The sequence below is a fragment of the Copadichromis virginalis genome, linkage group LG3, assembly GCF_057382275.1.
Source record: "Copadichromis virginalis isolate Kocher_CV1m ecotype Utaka linkage group LG3, C_Virginalis_male_GT1.1, whole genome shotgun sequence".
NCBI classification, from domain to species: domain Eukaryota; kingdom Metazoa; phylum Chordata; class Actinopteri; order Cichliformes; family Cichlidae; genus Copadichromis; species Copadichromis virginalis.
In genome coordinates, this window is record NC_140620.1 from 44,551,941 (window position 1) to 44,575,435 (window position 23,495).

A 23,495-nucleotide genomic window follows, 5' to 3' on the forward strand; every position below is an offset into this window, starting at 1 on the left:
AGTGAAATCTCCCGCAGCTTAAACATGTAAGAGGTTGATCGCGCAGAGAATCGCTGAGCTTATGTGAGTACGTGTGTAAAAGCAGCAGGATATATATTTTAGTTCTGCTGAGCCAAATAAGGTCAGGGTGAAGAAGTGACAGCCAAAGAAAAGCTTACCACAAAACGGAGAAGTTATGACAAATCAGACTATAAGGCAAAAAGAAAGTGCAGCTTTATGGTTTCATGGACAAAATAATTTCTGTGGCTGCAATATGACGAGCTAAATAACCAGGGCTGCACATAAGTGGTCCGCAGGTGCGCATTCGCTGTCAAAATAAAAAACACGCACAAGGGTTAGGGTTAAATTTAAAAACTGTACTTTTGAGTTAAAATATATATTTATAATTTTAATAAATGACAAATTAAAAAGGCATGAACATTTTTTTTGTATCGAAAAAATATCGAACCGTGACACCAAAGTATCGAACCGAACCGTGAATTTTGTGTATCGTTGCATGATCAACAAGGTCCGCGTCAGGTGTTGAGGAACCAGGGCACCCTGACGAAAAGTGGGCTACTGGAACAAGAAGGCATCGGTGGGCAAGAGACGAAAACAGGGCGTTGTTGGAATGCTACTACGCAAGTAACCCCAGCGGAAGGGGCTACATGAATAGGATGAGGGACCTATGGATTCTTCGATACCCAACATCCACAATGACGGCGAAACAACTAGTAGCTCAGTGTTCCAACATTCGAAAGAAGGGACTGCTCTCACAGCTAGAGATTGACGAGGTACAACACAAATGCTACGGCAAGTACGGCAAGGAGGAGTCAGGAAGCCAGGTCAGGGGGGCGATATCATCACCCCCACCCGAGATTGGGTACATAGCCCCAAGTGCGATAGGAGAAGGATCGTTGAGTGCGAGAGGAACTGACCTGAAAAATAGGATCATGGCCAAATTTGAAACCTGGATCCCCCGTAGCCGGTTACCAAGATTACGTGAAGTACCCTCAGAAGGTCTGCTAGATGATGTTAATGCAGCACTACGGACAATACCTACAACCACGATTACCGACACTAACAAGCTGATCTACAATACGGCAGCAGTGATCAGTGAGATGCTTGGCTACAAGTTGAACAGCCACAAGGGGCAGTACCCTCCATGGAGAAGGAGGCTAGAGGGCAAGATCAAAGTAGCACGGAGGGAGGTTAGCCAACTAAGGGAGTTGCAGAAAGGTGCGACAAATAAGGTGCCTAAGAAATACAGCAAGCTGTCCATACCTGAGGCCTTGGAAACTGCCAAGCAAAGACTCACAGCCTTGGCCAGCCGCTTGAAGAGGTACACCAGAGAGATAGAAGGCAGGAGAATAAACCAGCTGTTCTCCACAGAACCAGCAAAGGTGTACTCTCAGTGGCAAGGGAACAATAAGAGAACAGTACCACCAAGGCTGGAGACGGAGCAATACTGGAAGAGCATATGGGAGAAGGATGCAACCCATAACGGCAATGCTCAGTGGCTAGAGGATCTGAGGGCAGACCACAGCGACCTCCCTGAACAGGGTCCAGTAACCATCACAGTGGCAGATATCCAAGAAAGGGTCTCCAGTATGAAGAGTTGGACAGCACCAGGGCCCGACATGGTTCACGCCTACTGGCTGAAGAAGCTGACTGCACTCCACGAGCGTCTGGCAGCACAAATGAACCAGATGCTAGTTAACGAGAGACACCCAGAATGGCTAACTGAAGGCCGGACTGTCCTGATCCCCAAGGACCCCAAGAAGGGACCGGTCCCCTCCAACTACCGACCAATAACCTGCCTCAGTACTACATGGAAGCTCCTGTCAGGCATCATATCGGCTAAGATGAACAGGCACATGGGTCAATACATGAGCGGGACACAGAAAGGAATTGGCAAGAATACCAGAGGCGCAAAACACCAGCTACTGGTAGACAGAACAATCAGCCGAGACTGCAAGACCAGACTGACCAACCTGTGCACTGCCTGGATTGATTACAAGAAGGCCTATGACTCAATGCCCCACAGCTGGATACTGGAATGCCTAGAATTGTACAAGATCAATGGGACCCTAAGAGCCTTCATCAGGAACTCAATGGGGATGTGGCGTACAACACTAGAGGCCAACTCCAAGCCCATAGCACAAGTCACCATCAAGTGCGGGATCTACCAAGGAGATGCTCTGTCCCCACTGCTGTTCTGCATAGGCCTGAACCCCCTCAGTGAGATCATTAACAAGACCGGCTACGGATACAGACTACGGAACGGAGCAGTTGTCAGCCACCTCCTGTACATGGATGACATCAAGCTGTATGCCAAGAGTGAACGAGACATCGATTCACTGATCCACACTACCAGGCTATACAGCAATGACATTGGAATGTCGTTCGGACTGGAGAAGTGTAGTCGGATGGTAACAAAGAGAGGGAAGGTAGTCAGAACTGAGGGGATTGAACTACCAGAAGGCAACATTGCAGACATAGAGGACAGTTACAAGTACCTGGGGATCCCACAGGCGAATGGGAACCATGAAGAGGCCGCTAGAAAAGCTGCAACCACCAAGTACCTGCAGAGGGTCAGGCAAGTCCTGAGGAGTCAGCTGAATGGTAAGAACAAGATCCGGGCCATCAACACGTACGCCCTGCCCGTGATCAGGTACCCTGCTGGGGTAATAGGCTGGCCAAAGGAGGAGATAGAAGCCACTGACATCAAGACAAGAAAGCTCCTTACCATGCATGGAGGGTTTCACCCCAAGTCCAGCTGTCACGGCTGGCGGAGGGAGCCGTGTGGTGTGGAGGAAAAGGAGGACCCAAAATGCAGCAAACTGATGATACGAGTGACGTTTTATTTACAGGGTGGTAGTGGCAAAAACAGGCAATGAAGCACGAGTAATTACAAACGGAAACCTAAACTGGGAGAAACTAAGTGACAAACCTGGGACCATACAAAGGGGTGCGGGGCAGAGAGACGCAGAGACAGGAACACCATAGAACGCAGATGAATGTAGATTAACGCAGTGATACATGGATGAACGCAGACGAGCCGACAACGAACACAGACCGACACCCACTAAATATACCCACACAAGGTAATCAGGTAATCACACACAGGAGGGAAGAACAGCTGAACCTAATACACCTGGGGACCGGAGGAGACAAGCTGAACACAATAACAACAGACACAGACCTTCAGAACAGAACAGGAAATCCAGAACACGAGCCTTCAAAATAAAACAGGAAACAGACTGATGTACAACACAACACGGGGACATGAACAGAGCACCAAGGACAGACACAGGTAGGGCTGACAATACACCAAACTTCAGGTTAACCCTAACTAATACAGATCAGAAAAAACGCAAAACGCTGGGTCAACGACCCAGGACCATGACACCAGCACCCTGAGGCTGTACGCTAAGCGGAAGGAAGGGGGCCGGGGACTGGTGAGTGTCAGCACCACAGTCCAGGATGAGACAAGGAACATCCAAGAATACATTGGGAAGATGGCCCCAACTGACCGAGTGCTCAGTGAATACCTCAGGCAGCAGAAACCCAAGAAAGAGGAGGGAGACGAGGAACCATCATGGAAGGACAGGCCCCTGCACGGTATGTACCACCGGCAGATAGAGGAGGTGGCTGATATCCAGAAATCCTACCAGTGGCTGGACAAAGCTGGACTGAAAGACAGCACAGAGGCACTAATCATGGCAGCACAAGAACAAGCTCTGAGCACAAGATCCATAGAGGCTGGGGTCTATCACACCAGGCAAGACCCCAGGTGCAGGCTGTGTAAAGATGCCCCAGAGACAATCCAGCACATAACAGCAGGGTGAAAGATGCTAGCAGGCAAGGCATACATGGAACGCCATAACCAAGTGGCCGGCATAGTGTACAGGAACATCTGTGCCGAGTACAACCTGGAAGTCCCGAGGTCAAAATGGGAGATGCCCCCAAGGGTGGTGGAGAATGACCGAGCTAAGATCCTGTGGGACTTCCAGATACAGACGGACAAAATGGTGGTGGCTAACCAACCGGACATAGTGTTGGTAGACAAACAGAAGAAGGCGGCCGTAGTGATCGATGTAGCGGTTCCGAATGACAGCAATATCAGGAAGAAGGAACACGAGAAGCTGGAGAAATACCAAGGGCTCAGAGAAGAGCTCGAGAGGATGTGGAGGGTGAAGGTAACGGTGGTCCCCGTGGTAATCGGAGCACTAGGTGCGGTGACTCCCAAGCTAGGCGAGTGGCTCCAGCAGATCCCGGGAACAACATCGGAAATCTCTGTCCAGAAGAGCGCAGTCCTGGGAACAGCTAAGATACTGCGCAGGACCCTCAAGCTCCCAGGCCTCTGGTAGAGGACCCGAGCTTGCAGGATAAACCGCCCGCAGGGGCGTGCTGGGTGTTTTTTTTATTTTTATATATATATATATATATATATATATATATATATATATATATATATATATATATATAGAGAGAGAGAGAGAGAGAGAGAGAGAGAGAGAGAGAGAGAGAGAGAGAGAGAGAGAGAGAGAGAGAGAGATAGAGAAATAAATTTAAACTAAGTGAAAATCATTTGCACTTCTAACAAGCAGTAACCCAGCCTCAGGTCATGCTTCCTTGACTGACAGGTATCCAATCTATCAAGGTCATCAATATTTTTCAGGTTTGCACATCCCGGCTGAGCTCTGTTCAGGCCTTCAGGGTTACTCCCCTTTGGCCACTTATGGATTTTATGGCTCCAGAAGTTGGCAAAGATGGCAGTGAGCTGTAAACAGGCTTCATAAATGTCCTCACTACATTTTTCTAATGTCTTCGGTTGTGGAATAAAGAATCTACATGAAATAAATCTACAGTGATAAGTACAAATGATCAAATGTCAATCTTAGTTTAGCCCTTTATGAAGGTGAATCTAACCAGCCATCAGCGTTTTACATAATCTTTCATCAATTGAGGTGTTTTTTCCTTGTCTGACAGCTTAAAATGCATGTAGGTTACGTGTCCACCTGCTTTTACATTTTTCGTATTTACACACGAATGTACTCATGACTAAATGCAAAAAAGAAGCACTGCAGGAACAATTTGTATGCTGGGAACTAAACACAAAGCAGGAAAACTATAGGTTGACACACTGGAGCATCCAAGGACGAAAAACAGATAAATAAGCCAAGAACATTAACAGCAATTAATCAAAATAGCAGCTAGCACAGAGATTTAATCATGTGACACAGACAGACTCGGACATGGACTGAGAGGTGAAAGGTAAGTGAGAACGAGAGACGCGGTTAAGGACTGCGAAGGGGGATGAGACAAAGTGAAAGATGAGGGAAAAGGGGAGGGGAGAGCCAAGAGCACTGTGACCAAGAATGATGGGGGGAGGCAGCAGTGGAATGCTGTGGATGAGGTTACACACATGCCCGAAGCGATTAGGAGGCTTTGGCTGCTCTGCTACCATGACTTTGACACCTCCACCCCCACCCCAACCCACATCCTCCCTACTATTTATTCTACTATGCATCACAATAATAGGAATATGAGCTCAACATGCAATTGGGCAGTTAGATGTGTGAAAACCAAAATATCCACAAGGCCCTGCAGCTACTCTCTCAACATTTCCTAATAAGTTGGCGGCTGGGTGAGAAATGTTTTTTTTTTTTTTGTAACTGCTAGTGTGGAAAATCAAAAGTGTTGCTGGAAACAGCGGGGAACCAAATAATGTTTAACCACTTCAGTAACACGTAATCTAACATTTGAAAGTGTTTAAAGGAAGTGACCAAATATGGGGAAATGTAAAATACAAAATATATCCAAGAATGGCTACAGGGTTTTTCTGTTTTGTATCTAATGTATGAACAAATATAACATGGATCATGACGCCGTACCAAATTACAACTTCTATTTTATTTTCCATCTTACTAGACCTGGTGTGCGTGTTTACTGAGATAATCTTACACAGCCATTCCCAACGTGGAGAATGTTTCAGCCCACTTAAAAACCAGAAAATTCCCACGAGGCCCACCCAATCTTAAATCTTCACTCTATTCAAAATTCAAGAAAAAGCAGTAAATGTAGATCAAAGTAGTAAGGGAGATTGGATGGATGGAACTGTAACCATGAGTAATTTCAAACTAAGTCTCTGTTCTTGCTGCAAACCACCTCTAGTACCTTTGTGGGCACCAGGAGGCCCTGGGCCGCACTTTGGACAAACAAATAATATGCTATGCTGTACAGTAACTGTACCAAAGACAAGAGATCTGTGCTCCACTTTGTACAGTCAGTCAAAATTTGTTAGCAAGTATTGGTGTTTATATGATACACCCATGCAATTCATGGATGCCCTTTCTACAACAAGCTAGCAAGCACTGCGAGATAAATTAGCACAGAACCCTCCCACTCAAAAATGGTCACTCATCAACAGAGCTGGGCAGTAACGCGTAATCCGATTACTTTTTTCAAGTAACGAGTAAAGTAAGGGATTTAAAAAAAAAACAAACAAAAAACAGTAATTAGATTACTGTTACTTAACGTAAGCACTCTGCGTTACTGCGGTACTAAACCCTGATTTTGTTTGTGAGAGTGTCTCATGACCATGACGTACAAGTGTGCGACATCCGTGGCAGCAACAGACGTGTTTAGATCAACAGTTGATAATATGGAGTGCAGGAGAGAGAACGACCATGCAGCGTTTAAAGCTCAGAAGTAGTGACGATACTTTGCGTTTGATTTAGTAAAAAGTGACAAAAACATTAGCGTCCGCTGTTCACTCTGCGTGGGAATAAAAGTTCTTTCTACAGCGAAAAATTAAACTTCAAATCTAAGCAAGCACCGAGCACGCTGCGGTGGGAATGTGAAATTCACAGAGAAACACTCAGATCCCCCCACTGACATGAACGCCGCGGTACTGGGCAAACCTTCACAGGCCCCACTCCTGCTAAACAGGTAAAAATAGATTTAAGGGCGACAGGACTTAGTGCTGCTGAATCTATGATTTTATTTATTTGCATTTATTTGAAAGAGTGAGTGTAGACACAAAAAAATAATTTTATTTTATATGCTGGAATATGCAGAAAATAGGTTTAAATGTTAAATAAATTTCTTCAAGTCAAAGACTGTTGCATATAATTAAATTCTTGCTTGATTCAATGTGCATAAAGTTAAAAGATTAAAACTAATAAAACAAGTTTTATAAAGAGATTTTTCCATTTGATTCAATTTTATATGATGGATTATGCAGAAAAAAAATAGAATTTTTTCACTTCACATTTTTTGATGAATTCCTTTCATCTACTTTCACTACAGTGTTTTAAATAAATAGTGATATTATATCACAAAAGGCAGATCTGCCATTAGTGAAGACAACTGACACGTGTCAGATTTTCACAGCAGATTGCAAAGGAACAGAAGAACCATTTACATTTTGGTGCTTGGCATCTTTCACAAACTGAAACCTGACAACAATCTGGAACTAGATCCATCCTCTAACGTGCCCACCAGTAGCACTTCACCCTGGACTATACATAGAATACAATTGAATTTGTTACCTAATCAGAGTGAGTATAATAGTCATCCTCTTACTGAAGTTTAAGGTGACCTAAAGCTTTACATTCATCACTTAAGTCAGGGGTTAGGACGTTGATAAATTGGTTCATGGGGATTTATGTAATTGCATTTAAAAACAAACAAAAAAACCAAAACACAGCTGCCAGACATAATTTAGGCAGATCAAAGCGTATCCATCATCAAAGAAATCCTCTGGCTTTATTCTGCCAAAAATGGGTGGATTTCAGGAAGCTAGAGCATGTCAGCCATGATGAATCTCTATAAGCAACACAAGCAGAGTTAGCTAAAATTATAATGGTAAATGTTGACTTTAGTATTTATACTTAGAAGTCCACGTCTTGTCTTTGAGGCAGGAATTCTCAGAAGTCACTCCCCCCAGCCTCCGCTAAAAGGCTAAAAGTTACATTTTAGTGCAACAAGTCAGCGAGCCGTTTGCTTTCCCCAAGAAGCACGGCTTTAAAACAATTACTCCTTCATCTTGACATTCCCCCTCCGTATAACTTCAGTCCTTTTCAGCCAAGCAATATGAAACACCTCTGATACTGACCTGGCAAAATGGGCCGCAGTCCAAAAGGGCCTCGGGTGGGGGAGATGCCTCTGACGATGCAGTCGAATAGAAAGCTGATCTGCTCGCTCTCAGCAGATGCGAGCAGAAAAACACCAGCCCCTGAAAATAGACTTCATTAGTTTTAAGCTAATTTGTGAAAGTGTATTTTACGGTTAATAATCAACAAGAAAGAGTGCAACATTGGTGATGCCAGTATAATAAAAAAAGAACAGGCTGTTTCTTGCTATAAATCAGTAAAACGAGACAAACTTTTCAATTTTACAAAAAACATTTCTACTTTTCAACTACCATCAAAATGTCCTAAACTGAGATATATTTGGTTACTATTTAAAATTAAAAACTATTTGTCTTTTACTTTTAAACCAGGACAGTCATTCAACACGCTAACATGCTGAGGTTTTTGACCCTTTCTGTTTTCGTAGCTTACTATATGAGCAAATTAATATTGCAGCAACACAATTTTCACCCGGGACCAGTGAGAACAGCTTTAATTCTGATGTTAAAAAAAAAAAAAAATGGCGGCCGTAATCTTTACGTAAGTGGGACATAAAGTTTTTACTCCAAGCCACAACTTTCCTCGATGGTTCTACAAGGAAAGTCAACAGCTCGCCAAAATCATGGACCACTCAGATATTTTACAAAACACAGCTGCTAATAATAACAATTAATCAAAGAGCATCTGTTAGTTATTGTTTTTTTATGACATCAAATTATTTTTTTTTCATATCAATATAAAAATAATTTCCTGAATAAAATACCACCTAAAAGTAGAATTTGTTACAATAGATAGATGTAGATGTAGACAGATATAGAGATAGAGATATATAGAGATGGATATAGATAGATACAGATAGATTATTTATAGTGTGTAGTATATGTAAACGAGCACTACATGAACCTTTTCAGAAAGAAACTGAGGCATGATGCGTTTCACAAAGCTGCAGTTATAGAGTATTACATAATAAAAAAGTTCCTTCTTTATGGTTCCCAGTTTGTCTATTTCAACAATTTAGAGTGTAATAAAGGAGGATTTAATATAGTGGAGAGGTCAGAGAGGTCACGTTCTCCTGAGGTCTCTTGACCTCCCTCTGACAGCACAACGGCCTGCGCTTTACAAAGTGTTGTTGTGTTATTCTGCGGCTGAAGCCACCCATGTCAAAGCTGCCCTTACACTGCTGTGGCTGTGAGCAGGGGTCAAAGGTCAGCACCAAAGTCTGCTCAACTGTTTTAACCTGTTCAAACTAAAGATTTATTGCCTCCTTTGTGCTTTTACGATGGAGCTGATTAAGTGGTGTCTCACCTCATACACGTTCATCTTGCAACGTTACAAATTTATATACACGTTGGTTTTGATAGGTGACTGCATTTTAGTTACACTACTAAATGCACGATTACCAAAAAAATAAAAAATAAAAAATCCAAAAACAAACATTCAAAACAAAACAAAGAACAGGTGGCAAAGCTTTTTAGTTCACATTAATCTCTGCAGGAATGAAAACAACTCAAATGGACCCTTCTGGTCTCTGCTCCAAGAGGTGATAAAAACACAGCATCCATACAAAGTAACACAGCTTATAAAATCCAACTTTGTTAAGTGGGAAGTGTAAATGAGCAAGCGCCGAGAGCCAAGGTTGGCATTTTTATTTCGAAAGCAGCAGAGTCATCCAAACGGCTCAAGATGAAAGTCTAGCAAACTTTAATTACTTTAAAGTGAAATTCAGATTTCCTTCACGACCATGTTTGCAACCTTCAGAAATGCATGTAAACATTATCCAGTTTAACTATTCCAGGACGATAAAATTCAGGAACAAATAAAGAAAGTAAATAAAGTAACAAAACTATTAAAGCACTAATTACTGAGAGGTCATTTTGACTGCGTTTAGAGAAAATCGTTTTTCTGAACACTTTGGTACAGCAAAGTGCGCTAAAGTGTACAGTCACTTTAGCGCTAAGCATTTCACACGCACACCTACACTTTACTTAAATGACCATTCGCCCGTGGCGTGGACAAAAGGCAGGACAAATGCAGCTTGCAGATCTACAGCTGCTCTAACCAAAAGTGAGACACCCAGCACAGCTAAATCACTTCTCGCCGTGCTGTGGATAAACTGTGCCGAGGGATTACATGTCACAGGAATGCTCGGCCTTCGCCGCACACAAACACTGAGATGCAGCCTTACTTTTTCCCCTTTTCTGTATAAAAGTAAAGCAGCTTTGACTTTCTTTAAGATAAGCCAGTAGACTACTGAAGGCTTATTGGCTCTTAAATTTAAAAAAATAAAATAAAATGTCATGTTTCCAGGAGGGTCATCATGTATCTTTAATGCTCCAATGTCTGTCTGTCCCCTCCAGGTGTTCACATACGGTCCTCTTCACTTTAATAGTTTCACATCTGTTGAATTTTTCAAACGTTATCTTATCACAGGGACGCACGCGGCCCGACGTGTTCAAACAGACCTTAAGGAAAACTCCAGAGTGATGCATGTTGCTGAGTTTTGGGCACAGCAGGGGTGATTATGCACAGCCTGAATCATTTCCTTTCTTGTTGTTCTGAACAGATGTTTTTCTAATGCTTCATCTGCCGAGTCAATAAAACGCAACGAACAAACAAGAACGACTGAAACATAGTTTGCTGCCTGTCATGCTGTGTGCTCTCCATTACACTTCTAAGCAATTCAAAGCAGCCACAGCAAGCCCACTCTTTGAATTTTGACTGATATTACACGTGATCAAAAGTGTGTGGACAGGAAAAAAGGCACAGAGCAAAAATCAAAGCTTAGAAATCAGACTGATGAAGCAGTAAAGGCCACCGGAACACTTTAGAAAGAGCGTCATGACCTGTTTTTTTGGGGTTTTTTTTTTAAATGAGTCGAGTTGAAGCTTTTGAATGTGAGTCATTCAGAGAGTACTTTGAGTTACCTGGGGTCTTTGGTACTACACGTCTGTGGAAGCACGAGCAATCAAAAGCAGGATTTCAACAATCTTGCATCTCAAAGGAAAAAGCAAGTACAAGAAGAACATCTGAACAAAGTACAAAATATTACACGAGTCACAGCGTCTCCATTCTTGTGATCACTGCTTTGTAATCATACGCTGTAGTATTCAGAGCCCGACCTATACGTAAGGCTATACAATATTATTAGCCGATGTGGCCTTATTGGAGTGTATGCCACTGGATATGAATTTTAGACTACATGGAAAAACTTACAACCTCTGGCAAAGAACATGAAGTCGTCACACTTGAAAGATGTTCACTGAACTCTTTTACTTTGCAGCAATAAACAAACCACAGATGTGATAAAGCGTTGTTTTTTTGTTCCTTTTGTTGTTTACTATCTGAACAACTCTGACTTCATGAAACAAACTTCAAACTAATTAAATAATTTTGTGTAATGGCACATTTTTTTCCAGACATTGTAAATTTTCTGTTTGGGTTAAGATCTGGACTATGTGCTGACTGTGTCAATGAGTCTGTATGCATTTCCTTTCTTCTGTGACAACAAGACGCATCATCATCATCGTGATGTCGAAAACTAATCCTAATCATAACCAAAACCACGCTCTCAGTGCAATAAGAAAAGCATAAAGCAGTCTACACCTGTGCATTTACTGTTGAGGTAAAGACTTTCATCTCTCCTGCTCCATTTTTGCTTGATTTCTCAAGGCCTTCATCTTTTTTATGGCACCAAATAAAAAGTCCCAGCATCATCCCCTTTGGCAAATGCAGATTCATCACTGAACGTGACTCTTAGCAAATCATCCACAGCGCACAATTGTGTTCGCCCGCTCTAACCTTGTTTTCTTCCCATTAGGCGTTAATGCTGGCTTTCCTTTGGCAATCCCAGTTTTTACACTTTTATCACAAAACCACTGATTCTTCTTTCTGCCAATTTATGGGGAGTTTTGAGCATTTTCAATTTTCTTCTGACTCTTTGACATCTTCCATCTACCCTTAAGTTTTCCTTTTTTATTCTTAACACTTTGCACTTTTCTTAGACACAGCTGACAGGGGAAAAACAAGGAGTTGTATAATCCTTTTGACTGACACCTCTCTTCTTGGAGAGCTGCTTCCTCTTAATCAAGTGTAACAGCTTGCTGAGGTCTGCAAACGCTCTTTTAACTGCTGACTATTTTTAATATTAAAAAGTGTCTGTTTTACACATCCAAATCACAAAGTGATTCCATATTTTCCCTCCTCTGTGCTTAATCTGGGAAAAACAGATCAATAATTAAATTAACTTGTTTGGGGCATGTTTCATGAAGCCAGAATGTTCGGCTTTTAAACAAACGTGCATTTGCGTCACATCTGTGGTGGTTTGTTTATTTGGTTCAAAGTCAAAGAGTTGAATGAACATCCTTCAAGTGGGGTGATTACATAATGCTTCAAAGAAGGGGGTCATTTAAAAAAAGAAGAACCACAAGGCCAAAATACATGTATGACACGACATCTCTAAGGTGACATGTTGAAGTTTCTGAATATGTGCTCTTCTAGCATGCGACTAAAACATCCATCCATCCATTCTCTTCCACTTATCCTTTTCAGGGTTGTGGGGGCCTATCCTTGTTGTCTTAGGGCCTTAGGCAGGGTACACCCTGGACAGGTCGCCAGTCTGTCGCAGGGCTTGACTAAGACATAATAAAGTCAAACCTAATTTCACTCAATAAAACTGCAATTTTAAGAACAAAACCCTTTTAACTTTAAACCTACAGACTAAATGGACAGACTCAAAGGTAAGGAGCTGCCTGTGTACCATATGTACCATACAGACCATAATGAGAACAACAGACAACTTATATATAGTTTGACCAGCAGAGCAACTCCAACTCAGTTTCTCATTTTCACAGCTGAGCAGACAGCAGTGTGGATTCAAGTGTTGTCTTTATGGTAAGCTGATACCTAGCATGTCAGACACATTGCTGTGACATCGTTACTCCACATGCTTTTTACTGTGTAGTGTTAAAATGGGTTATGTGGCAAAAAAAACAAAAGGTTGTGGGGTTTGGAAACAATCTAAATCCAATTTCCTCTCAGATTTAACCAAGCACGTGTGATCAGATGATTGTGTACGTGTCTTGTTACGTCACTATAAAGCCAGACGCTTCGACAAAACTTAAAATATCTGCATCATATTGTTGCTCTGATTATACTCTGGAAATTTTGATCAGAAGTAACGATTCACATCTGCTCATCTGCTGCTTTAATGCTCCTATGAGCACAGTTTGGAAAAGCAAAGTGTGGACAGCTCTGTGATTTACTTAATGACACAACTGTGTGATTCATAGCTTTCGAAGTCCTGCAGGGTGAAGCACCGTTCCAAGAAACTAGATACTCCATACAAATGCAGCACTAGCCTTTCAATATATCATCTGTTTTAATCCGTGAACATTCAAAGCACCCTGCAAAAATAAATAAAAAATAACAAACTGACAGTTTTGAGCAGTTGAGACCCACAGAGACGATCTGCTGGAGCACTTTAACTAGTAAAAAACAGAAAAGATCTGCCACTGAAACATTTTAGCAATGGTTTTACACACATCCATTCTACTTCCGTCAAGATTAAAGTGCATAACAAGAACGCCAGTGCTAAATGTGCTAAATATATAACGTTCTGTGTAATGCTGAGCCAAACTGGCCAGTAACGCTCCCATTGGGGAGGGAAAGGGGAATGAATTTGTTAAAGCAATAGTGGCTGCTTTTTAGTTATCTAATAGCTAATATTGATTCATCAGTAATGACCAGACAACAATATTTCTGGTAGGTTATATGGACAAATCAAAACATATTTCCAGTGTCAGTTTAGAGCCACTGAGCTGAGATGTTAAATTCATTTCACATCATGTCATACAGCACACTTTGATCTTAATTTGGCCAAAATAGAAAAACTCTCTTTTGTGTCACTGTAAAGACCCTTAACTACAAATCTATCACAACTAATCCTCAAAATAGAAGTGTAGTTTTAACAGTAGGACTCGATAATGACAAGCTGCTAATAAGATAATGAAAAGGAAGACATCTGCCAGAATGAATAAATAAATGTGTAAAATTACAGAAAAGGTTCTGGTAGCTCATCGCTCAGACTCTCCTGTAATTACAAAACTGAATTATTTCATTAATTCACAGAAAAATTTCATTTCTATTTTTTTGTTTGTTTGTTTGTTTTACTGTGGGTCTATTGTAAAGAACTGAAACTTCTATAGTGGATAGCTTTTAAAATTACTTAATAACTTTGGTATGGTGCCAGTCTTTATCAGTAGGAAAGGCTGTAAAACCTTTGAAAACACAGCTTCCAAAATCTATGTACTCCTTTGTGTTTCCCAGGCCGTTTCTGGCCCCTGGGCCTTTTGTTTGACACAACATGGTTTAGAGACTGATGGATTGGTGGGATTTGCCATTGGTGGAAGGGTTTTTAGAACTGTGTTTCATTTGCATTGCTATAGTAACACTCTTATTATACTTAATGCTTTGCTTGCAGTTTCTCCAATGACATGATGTCATTTGAAAACAGTCACTATAGGATCTTCCTACATTGGGAAATCATGGCAGGAATCATCATAGTCAGAAAAACACTTCCTAAAATCTAAATATATACTAAAGAAAACCAAAATTCTGTATTACAATAAAACATCTAAAGACGAATGACCAACTCACACCATCAGCTGCCTGATAAAAGTTTCTATAAGAAGCCTTTCAAAAAGGAAGCAGAAAAACAAGGACCATACAGTCTTTCGTGACGATAACAGCACATGTAGTTGCTGAGGGCGCTCTCTTTTTTTGGTTCATGAAACTCCACTGAGCATCTTCCTCAACGTGCCCGCCCGAGGGATGCCAGATGTACAACCAGAGAGCAAAAAACACACCCAGTGACTGACCTCAACCCACTAATGCTGATGTTTACAGCGATCTTCTCCATGCAAACATGCAAATTCAAAGTTTGAGCATCACACAGGAATCCAAATCAGGTCCACGGATGCTTAACAGATGACCACGGGGTTTTAAAAGCGCTAAACCAAAGTACTAAAAGTTAAATTTGTTTGCAGGACGCAGCAGAGGATACTGTGTGTTGCTGTCTTCATATGCCCACGTTTGATAAATTATTCATCAGCCCAATCGTACGGACAGAAGCATGGTCAACATTAAAAACTGTTGAGTTATTATTTCGCTGCAGGATGAGTTTTCATCCAAGAAGTTCTACGCTTAACAACGGAGCCTGAAAGAACATAGCCTGAAAGATTAATTTTCTCTGGACTGCTGGACCAAAATATTATTCCGGCAGACTATTTACTGTTCCTGTCACAGGAAAAAGGTTTTAGGTCCACTCTATTTTGCACAAGGCACATTTGCAAAAGTAAGGCAAGGACAAACTAATCATCAATAACAAAGACTCAAACTTCCTCTCCTCTTCTAGCTATATTTCCTCAGGCTAGAAAGCATATTTTTTGAGTCAGATTTATTGTACTGAGAAAGAGCTTCTCTTTCACGGGCAGAAAGATAAGCATGAATCACCGCAAATCACAGCCGGTGATTATTTTGTGTTTTTGAGAGAGAGAGAGACACAAACCACAGCACGTATCATGATTTAATGAGCCATTAGCCTCTAATGATGGAGAGATATTAATGTTATGAAAGGATGGAGATGTTTAACGCAGTCATACTTGAGTCTCTGTCTTTTCTTAAAAGCACATTTTCTTTGAAATTCACTGTTGGGGTTTAACATTCATGCTCTTCTTCTTCCAATTGTGTTATTTTAATATTATTACATTTTTGTTTAATGTCTTTTATTGTTTATGTGTTTCAGATGCCTCACTTTACAATCGGTGATTAAATTTTGCATTACATTTTCTTTGTCACTGTGCAGCCTAATAGCTAATTATCCCCTAAACCCTCTGCCAAGCACAAAATATTATTTTAATACCCATTTACATAAACTTAACACACTCAAATGTTGCACAAAACAGACAATAATTAAGCAGCTATAAACTTACAGTAGCCACATCTTGTTCCTCCTTCAAACACGAATCCATTTGGTACAGGTCCATATCTACGCAGGTCTGGAAGGTTCCAGTGGCCAATAATAACAGGAGGGACATCCCGAGCAAGAGCCAACAAATTGTTGCACAAATGGAGAGTTGCAGGCCCGCTCTCCAACTTGGTCCCTGGTAAGACTCCAACACTGAATCTGTGAACTGAGAAACACACAGATCCTCAAATTTAACGCATATTCCAATAACTGTAAATGAGTTTTACAATAAGTAGAAAGAGTGGAAAGAGTAAAGAGGAACATAAATGAGGCAAATAACCCTGAACACATTTCTTCATAAGCTGCGAAGTACCTCCTATTTTGTCACTCTCAAATACCCAAATGTCCGTTCTGGGTGAATATATTTTTGTAAGTAAATCTGAAGCATCAGCGTTCGACTTGCATTGCAGTGAAATATGTGCCATTTAGGAAGCTATGAGTAATTATGTTTGCAAGTACATTACCTAAATATAGTAGCTTGCTAACACATCGCTAACATTAGCTTCTAGCAGCTAATTAGCAAGAGGGAGCTGGAAAAAAGATCCTCTGGTATAATGAAGTGTAGGTATTTTGTAAGAGTTTTAGCCTCACTTTGGTATGAGGCTGAAAAATAAAGCTAACACAGAAACCCTGCAATACCTTAAGTGTCCATTGGGGCTGGTCCAGAAGTACGGTAATTCAATCCACACAGCAACCATGTTAAAATATTCAAGTTTAGAGTAGAACTGTTCAGAGCCAGGTAGGTTGCATAAACACTTTTTCTGTAGAGATAATTGTTTTCATAAACTGATATACCCTGAATATATTTTTCCAATTCTATTTTCCATTGTTTAAAGTGTGGCCACTTTAAGTGGCAGGCATAGATGGTATAAAACTTAGCTAATATAACATCGTTGACTGGTTTTCTAGAGTCCTGTTCTGAAGGCTAGGGATTAGCATTTTCACGATCTCTATCTTGGTATTTAAAAAAAGCAAGCAAGTAAAGAAACAAACAAACAAACAAACAAAAAGTCTACGGGAAAATGGCTTTCTGACTTGACCTCTTTAAAAGCTTTCTGATGGGTTTATGGGCTCAGTCATTCGTTTTGTGTCATAATGAATAAAAATTTAAATTTCATGGAGTTTTTCCGTGAAAATGCACACCGGTTTCACGGAAAACAAACTAACAAACTATGACTATGATGTTTTTAGCCAATGAGTAAGAGTTTCACAGTCAACCATTTCGAAACTCTATGATACTATCCTGTCTTTTAGTAACCACTCTATTGTTAAGCTTAAGGAGAACTAGGAATTCAAATACATGAGGAGTCTTGGGAACAGGCTATAGCGAGTAGGGATGGGTATCGAAAACCGGTTCTTGTTGAGAACCGGTTCCCACTGTTTCAATTCCTTGGAATCGTTTGCCACTTTTAAAAACGATTCCCTTATCGATTCCAGTCGCCCCGAATGACGTCATCACGTTGAGTAGCGTCTTTTACCCAGTAGGAAACACGGCGCCTGAGCGGCACAAACGCTCAAAAGTTTGGTTACACTTTATGAGAAAGGATGACAACAGGGCAACGTGCAATACTTGCAAAGTAGAGATTTCATCAAAGGGAGGAAACACTACGAATATGCAAAAGCATTTGCTCAAAAAACACGCGATTGCTTTCAACGAATGTCGTGTTTTTGATCCGCTCCGGACTAGCGAAGCTCAACCCAGCAGCAGCGGTAGCGTTTCCACGTCCTCTCCCGTTAATACTGCAGGTAACTAATCAATTAGCATTGCATATTATGTTAGCGCGATTTACCTTATTACAAAACCTGCTATTACTGTGCGTTGCATTTAGATAACCATGATGAGAGAGACAGAGTCTGGCTGGCTCAGATGCTGGCAGTTCTCGCTGCAGTCTACCGGTAGCGTCTCCTTTCAGGCCAGGATAGACGAATGTCACCCAGCAGTGTCTAAGTTTGTGGTCAAAGGCTTGCACCCATTTGCCACAGCAGATGCCCCCGATTTCACTTTGGTAAGTGAATGTGTTTAATTGTAGGCAGGGACATTACTGGATATTCTTGTGTAATTGCTACAGAATAATTTATGTTAAACTTTGTTATTGCTACAGGAGAATATTTATTTTATTATTTTACATATACATTTTTTTTCCTGGGGACCCTGTGACACCCCATTGAAGAGCCGTAGGCTGTGGCTCTCTTAAGATCTCACTGTTGGGTTTGTAAGGTCATGTTACTCCTAAATTTCTATCTTGTTCAAAGAGAAGATATAAAACACAGTTCTAAGCTAATCGACCTTAGTGTTCTCCTTTTTAAAAAAAAAGAATCGATAAGAGAATCGATAAGGAATCGAATCGTTAAACAGAATCGAAAATGGAATCGGAATCGTTAAAATCTTATCATATACACATATACATATATATATATATATATATATATATATATATATATATATATATATATATATATATGTGTGTGTGTGTGTGTGTGTGTGTGTGTGTGTGTGTGTGTGTGTGTGTGTGTGTGTGTGTGTATATATATATATATATATATATTTATATATTAGGGGTGCAACGATATTCGTATCGATATTGAACCGTTCGATACAGTGCTTTCGGTTCGGTACGCATATGTATCGAACAATACAAAATTTGTAATTTATTTTATCAACTTTCCTTCTGACGATGCTGTCTGTGTTGAGCGCTCAGTGAATCTGCGTTCGACTACTCCGCCTAGGCTCGACAGTGCAGCCTAGGCGGAGTAGTCGAATGCAGATTCACTGAGCGCTCAACACAGACAGCATCGTCAGAAGGAAGAGCGCAGGGCAAGCTAGCGAGACAGAAGTTAAGCTCCCCTTGCAACATGGACCTCCCCCACCCTCATTCAGATCTGGCGTTTGGAATTATTTTGGTTTTCATGTGACGTATGACCCTGAAGGTAAGCGAGTCATGGACTAAAGTAAAACAGTATGTTGGATGTGCCATGCAATGCTCAATTACATGAGTGGGAACTAGTGTGTTAGCGCAGTTAGCTCGTTAACGTGTTGGCCGTCTAGCCCCATGGACGCCCCGATCGGCGGTAGCTCGTTAACGGAGATTTGCCGTGTTGTGGCGTTAAGGTCATTTCAACGAGATTAACCTGAAAGCACTAGTGGGAACACAACGAATATGACTGCACATTTACGCCGACATCATCCTAGTGCAAAGACAAAAACAACAAGCATGCTACTAACTTTAGCCGAGTCATTTAGACAGCTGTTAGCACATGATTCTCCTTATATGTTTAATATGCTGCTGAGAATATAGCCCAGAAGAAGCGGATAGTATAGCTTTTATTTTGGAAAGAGACATTCCTCTGTAATAAACTCTTTTCCAAAGATGAGTGATTCCTCAATCAGATGCAGGGCTCGCAATATCGCTAGCCCGACGTCCTGGAGCTAGCGATTTTTTCAGTCGGGCTACCAAAATCTATCTCTTCCCTGCCCGTCGGGCTATTGTAGGAAGGAAAAATATATGTCAATGCTTTTGCATTCTTTCAGAAATGTAGCTGGGTAATTATGTCATTGGCATCGGTGAGCCACTGTCAATATGTGACATATTGAAATCGCGTTTGAATTTGCGCTTGTTTTTTTGCTTTCACTTTGCAATCGCGCGAACTGTGTATAGAGAGCGACAGCACTGATCTGTGAGTGATGATAATTTGCGCACCAATTCCTCTGACATCGTCTTATTAATTGTTAGCTTACTATGCAAACATGACAAGTGAAATCTCCCGCAGCTTAAACATGTGAGATGTTGATCGCAGAGAATCGCTGAGCTTATGTGAGTGCGTGTGTAAAAGCAGCAGGATTTATATTTGACTACGATGACCTGGATGACTGAGAACCTTCACAGACAGATATATATTTTAGTTCTGCTGAGCCAAATAAGACAGGTCAGGGTGAAGAAGTGACAGCCAAAGAAAAGCTTACCACAAAACGGAGAAGTTATGACAAATCAGACTATAAGGCAAAAAGAAAGTGCAGCTTTATGGTTTCATGGACAAAATAATTTTTGTGGCTGCAATATGACGAGCTAAATAACCAGGGCTGCACATAAGTGGTCCGCAGGTGCGCATTCGCTGTCAAAATAAAAAACACGCACAAGGGTTAGGGTTAAATTTAAAAACTGTACTTTTGAGTTAAAATATATATTTATAATTTTAATAAATGACAAATTAAAAAGGCATGAACATTTTTTTTGTATCGAAAAAATATCGAACCGTGACACCAAAGAACCGAACCGTGAATTTTGTGTATCGTTGCACCCCTAATATATATATATATATATATATATATATATATATATATATATATATATATATATATATATATATATATATATACACACTTAGGAAAATGAAGAAAGGTTAATTGTATTTCGGTAACTGCAAGTACTGTGTTGTTTTCTTTTTTCAATAAAAATATTTGACAAAAAAAAAAAAAAAAAAAAAAAAAAAAAAAGAGTTTCACAGTCATATCTGCCCATCCACATGCATCCTCCTTTTTAAAATCTACTTGCTCATTGGCTAACAACTGGTCAATCATAAGTCATCAGCCAATGAGCATACAGAACGTAAGACAAAGATTTAAAAAGGAATTAACTAAATTAATTAATCAATTACACCAGTAAACTAAACTAAAGCTGACCATCTGGTGTCTTTAAGACACAATGCAGGTTTGAGACACTTTTATATTAGCTTTATTTTTCCAACCTAGAACCTACGCCCATGTTTGATGCTGTGTTTTGGAGCATAATGTTGCAGCTAGGTCAGTAATAGTATTTGGGCTGATTAAAACCATTGTACTGAACCTCGTTAGTGGTTTTGTTTCTTTGTAGGATGTTTTTTGCAATTATCTAACAAATAACACACACTGTTGTGATGGTTAACTGTACTTAAAAGTCAAGACAGTACTCCTGTTTTTGTGAGTGAAATCACATTATTTTATTAATCTGTTACTTATGACTAATGAGCACATGCATCCGTATATACAGTTTATGGATGTAGTTGCTAACCTTGCATTAAATGATAACTTCAGGCTCAAAATCCTTATCAAAATATTTACTTCTGTTAAAAAAAATACAAGATGGCTGCTAGCTAAATCTTCCGTTTGCAAGCTCACAAACAGGGTGCAACATTGGCTGCATCCATCTTTTACATACAGTCAATGGCTGCACTTTATCTCTATAGGGATTTTTTGAGGGCTCTACAACTATGTCCTAATGAACCATCAAAGAAACCACCAAACAGTCTACTGGGATTCACTGGGATTAAAGTGAGCAGGATTGCAGAACTAATGAGTAATGGAAAGACAACGGTCAATGTAATTTTGCATACTGACAAAAACAGGAGAAAAGCTTCACAAGGGGCAGAAAACACAGTGTCCTCACACGATGATTACTTCAGCATGGATTTGATTTCATTCACAAATAAAAAGGGGAAACAGCTGCAGACAGAATGAAATCAGCAAGCCGAGCACAACGGGCTCAGATCTAAAGCCCAGCGCAATCAATCAAAGCGTGTCACAGACATCTGTGTTTTATGAGTCTGAGTCTCGACAATAAGAAAAAGGGGAAAGTCGGGTATAAAATTAGAGCGAATCACAACACTTCACTGGCGTTTCTGCCTTTGACTTTGCTAAATTTCACACACAGCAAGTGTGGATCTTGTGGATCTTCCTCAACAACACTAAACTAAAAACTTTCGTGGATTTGAACAAACTTGGCCAGGGAGATTGATTAACGGAGGCGGCGACGAGGGCATGTTGGCCAGGTGCGGCACATCATCGCTCAGGTTAAAAAGGATTCATACAGTCTCACGTAAGACAACAAAAGCTCTGTGCATGGTGGCCCTCAGCCCAGCAGCTGGCAGGTGACATTTCTGCCAGCTTGGATGCACTCCACTCAGTGACATTAGGACACACACACACACACACACTTATCTAACTATCAATGCAAGCCTGAACAGACACAAGTGCATCTGTCCAAGCATGCACACGTATACTTTAACACAAAACAGACGACAAACTGGAAGGAACAACTGCAATGCAATTTGTCTTAAGCCTCTTCCACACAATCAGGTCCCCCAGCACTGTCATTAATGTAAAATGTAAAATTCAGCTGCCACCTGCTGAACAGTTCGTTGCTATTAATAGCTCCTATTGCTTCATGATGCATGTAACTTATATAACAAGTCCACACAGTAAACAATATGCACACTAAAGAGAGTCAGTGCTTGACTAAATGACATTCTTAAGAGTAATCAGACATGGAAAAAAAAAAAAGTTAAAATATCACTTTAGACAACAAACGTAGTATGATAGTAGATAACAGATATTCATTAAAGACAAAAATCATTTGTTTATCTAGGAAATTGATTCAGAAGCATGTAGATGATTGCACGGGGGTAATTTTGAACAGCTGGATAGGAACATCAAATATCATCATTTAAATTCCTTGAAAGGTTTTGAGGGGAAAGAAAAAGAAACACTGGATGTTAAACACAAGTAAAACAAACACTCATGGTTCTTCTCACCTTCTCCTAGGCTATATCGCAGGCGGGCGTCCCATGCCTGCAGGGCCTCCCTGCTGTCAAAGCCCAGCAAAACAGCCTGATTCAGGCAGAGGATGGTCAGAGTAAAAGCCACACCCTCATACCACTGTCCAGCTTCCAAGCCGCAGATCTCCTCCAAGGTGATGCTCGCCCTCTCCTTGTTGCCGTGAACTTTCTCTGATTTGTCTTTAAAAACCAGCAACACGAGGCAGTCTGCAGGACAGACAATGAGCAGGAGACGAAACAAAGACAGAAGAACACAGTCTGCATTAAAACATTATTAAATTCTACTCTTTTTTTTAAGATGTAACAAAAAAAAAAGTAAAATCAATACTGGAATCCCCAAATGACACTGACAGTTACTAACAGGATGTATTTTGACCCACAGTAGCTACTGTAGTGTCCTCTGTTTGTTGCCACCTTTCAAACAATCAGTGTCAACTGACAAAACAACACTGTGTGTGTCCGTGTATCATCCCTCTCCTTCACACACACTCGCATAACTGAGGCATGAGCACAGACAGCTGGGATAACATGACATCAAAGATTTGAAGAGCAGCAGCACTCAGCCTCACTGTGGAGCATGTTGAGCTGTGCAGCGCAACATACCCAAGAAACCTTTCTGCGGTAAAACTGAATGCGGTACAAATACAAGTTCATGCTAAATCCACTCACTTTTCCATAAAATATTTGAAAATGTGTGCAAATATAATGACTACTAGATTTTATTTCCGCAGAGCCAAAGCCTCGCAGGTAAGCGTGACTGTTCA

The 23,495-nt window shown here is 40.8% G+C and overlaps 1 protein-coding gene across 2 annotated transcripts in view; it reads right to left on the reverse strand.

Moving 5' to 3' along the window:
* LOC146714949 (protein Dok-7-like) overlaps positions 1-23,495 on the reverse strand; it is a 66,237-nt gene that overhangs the window by 40,889 nt on the left and 1,853 nt on the right. For both annotated transcript variants that reach the window (XM_085451307.1, XM_085451308.1), the window contains exons 3-5: positions 22,708-22,938; positions 16,109-16,309; positions 8,105-8,224 (exon numbers count right to left, since the gene is read on the reverse strand). In XM_085451307.1, coding sequence (XP_085307433.1) covers positions 8,105-8,224; positions 16,109-16,309; positions 22,708-22,938 — 552 coding nt within the window. The remainder of the gene's footprint in view (positions 1-8,104; positions 8,225-16,108; positions 16,310-22,707; positions 22,939-23,495) is intronic.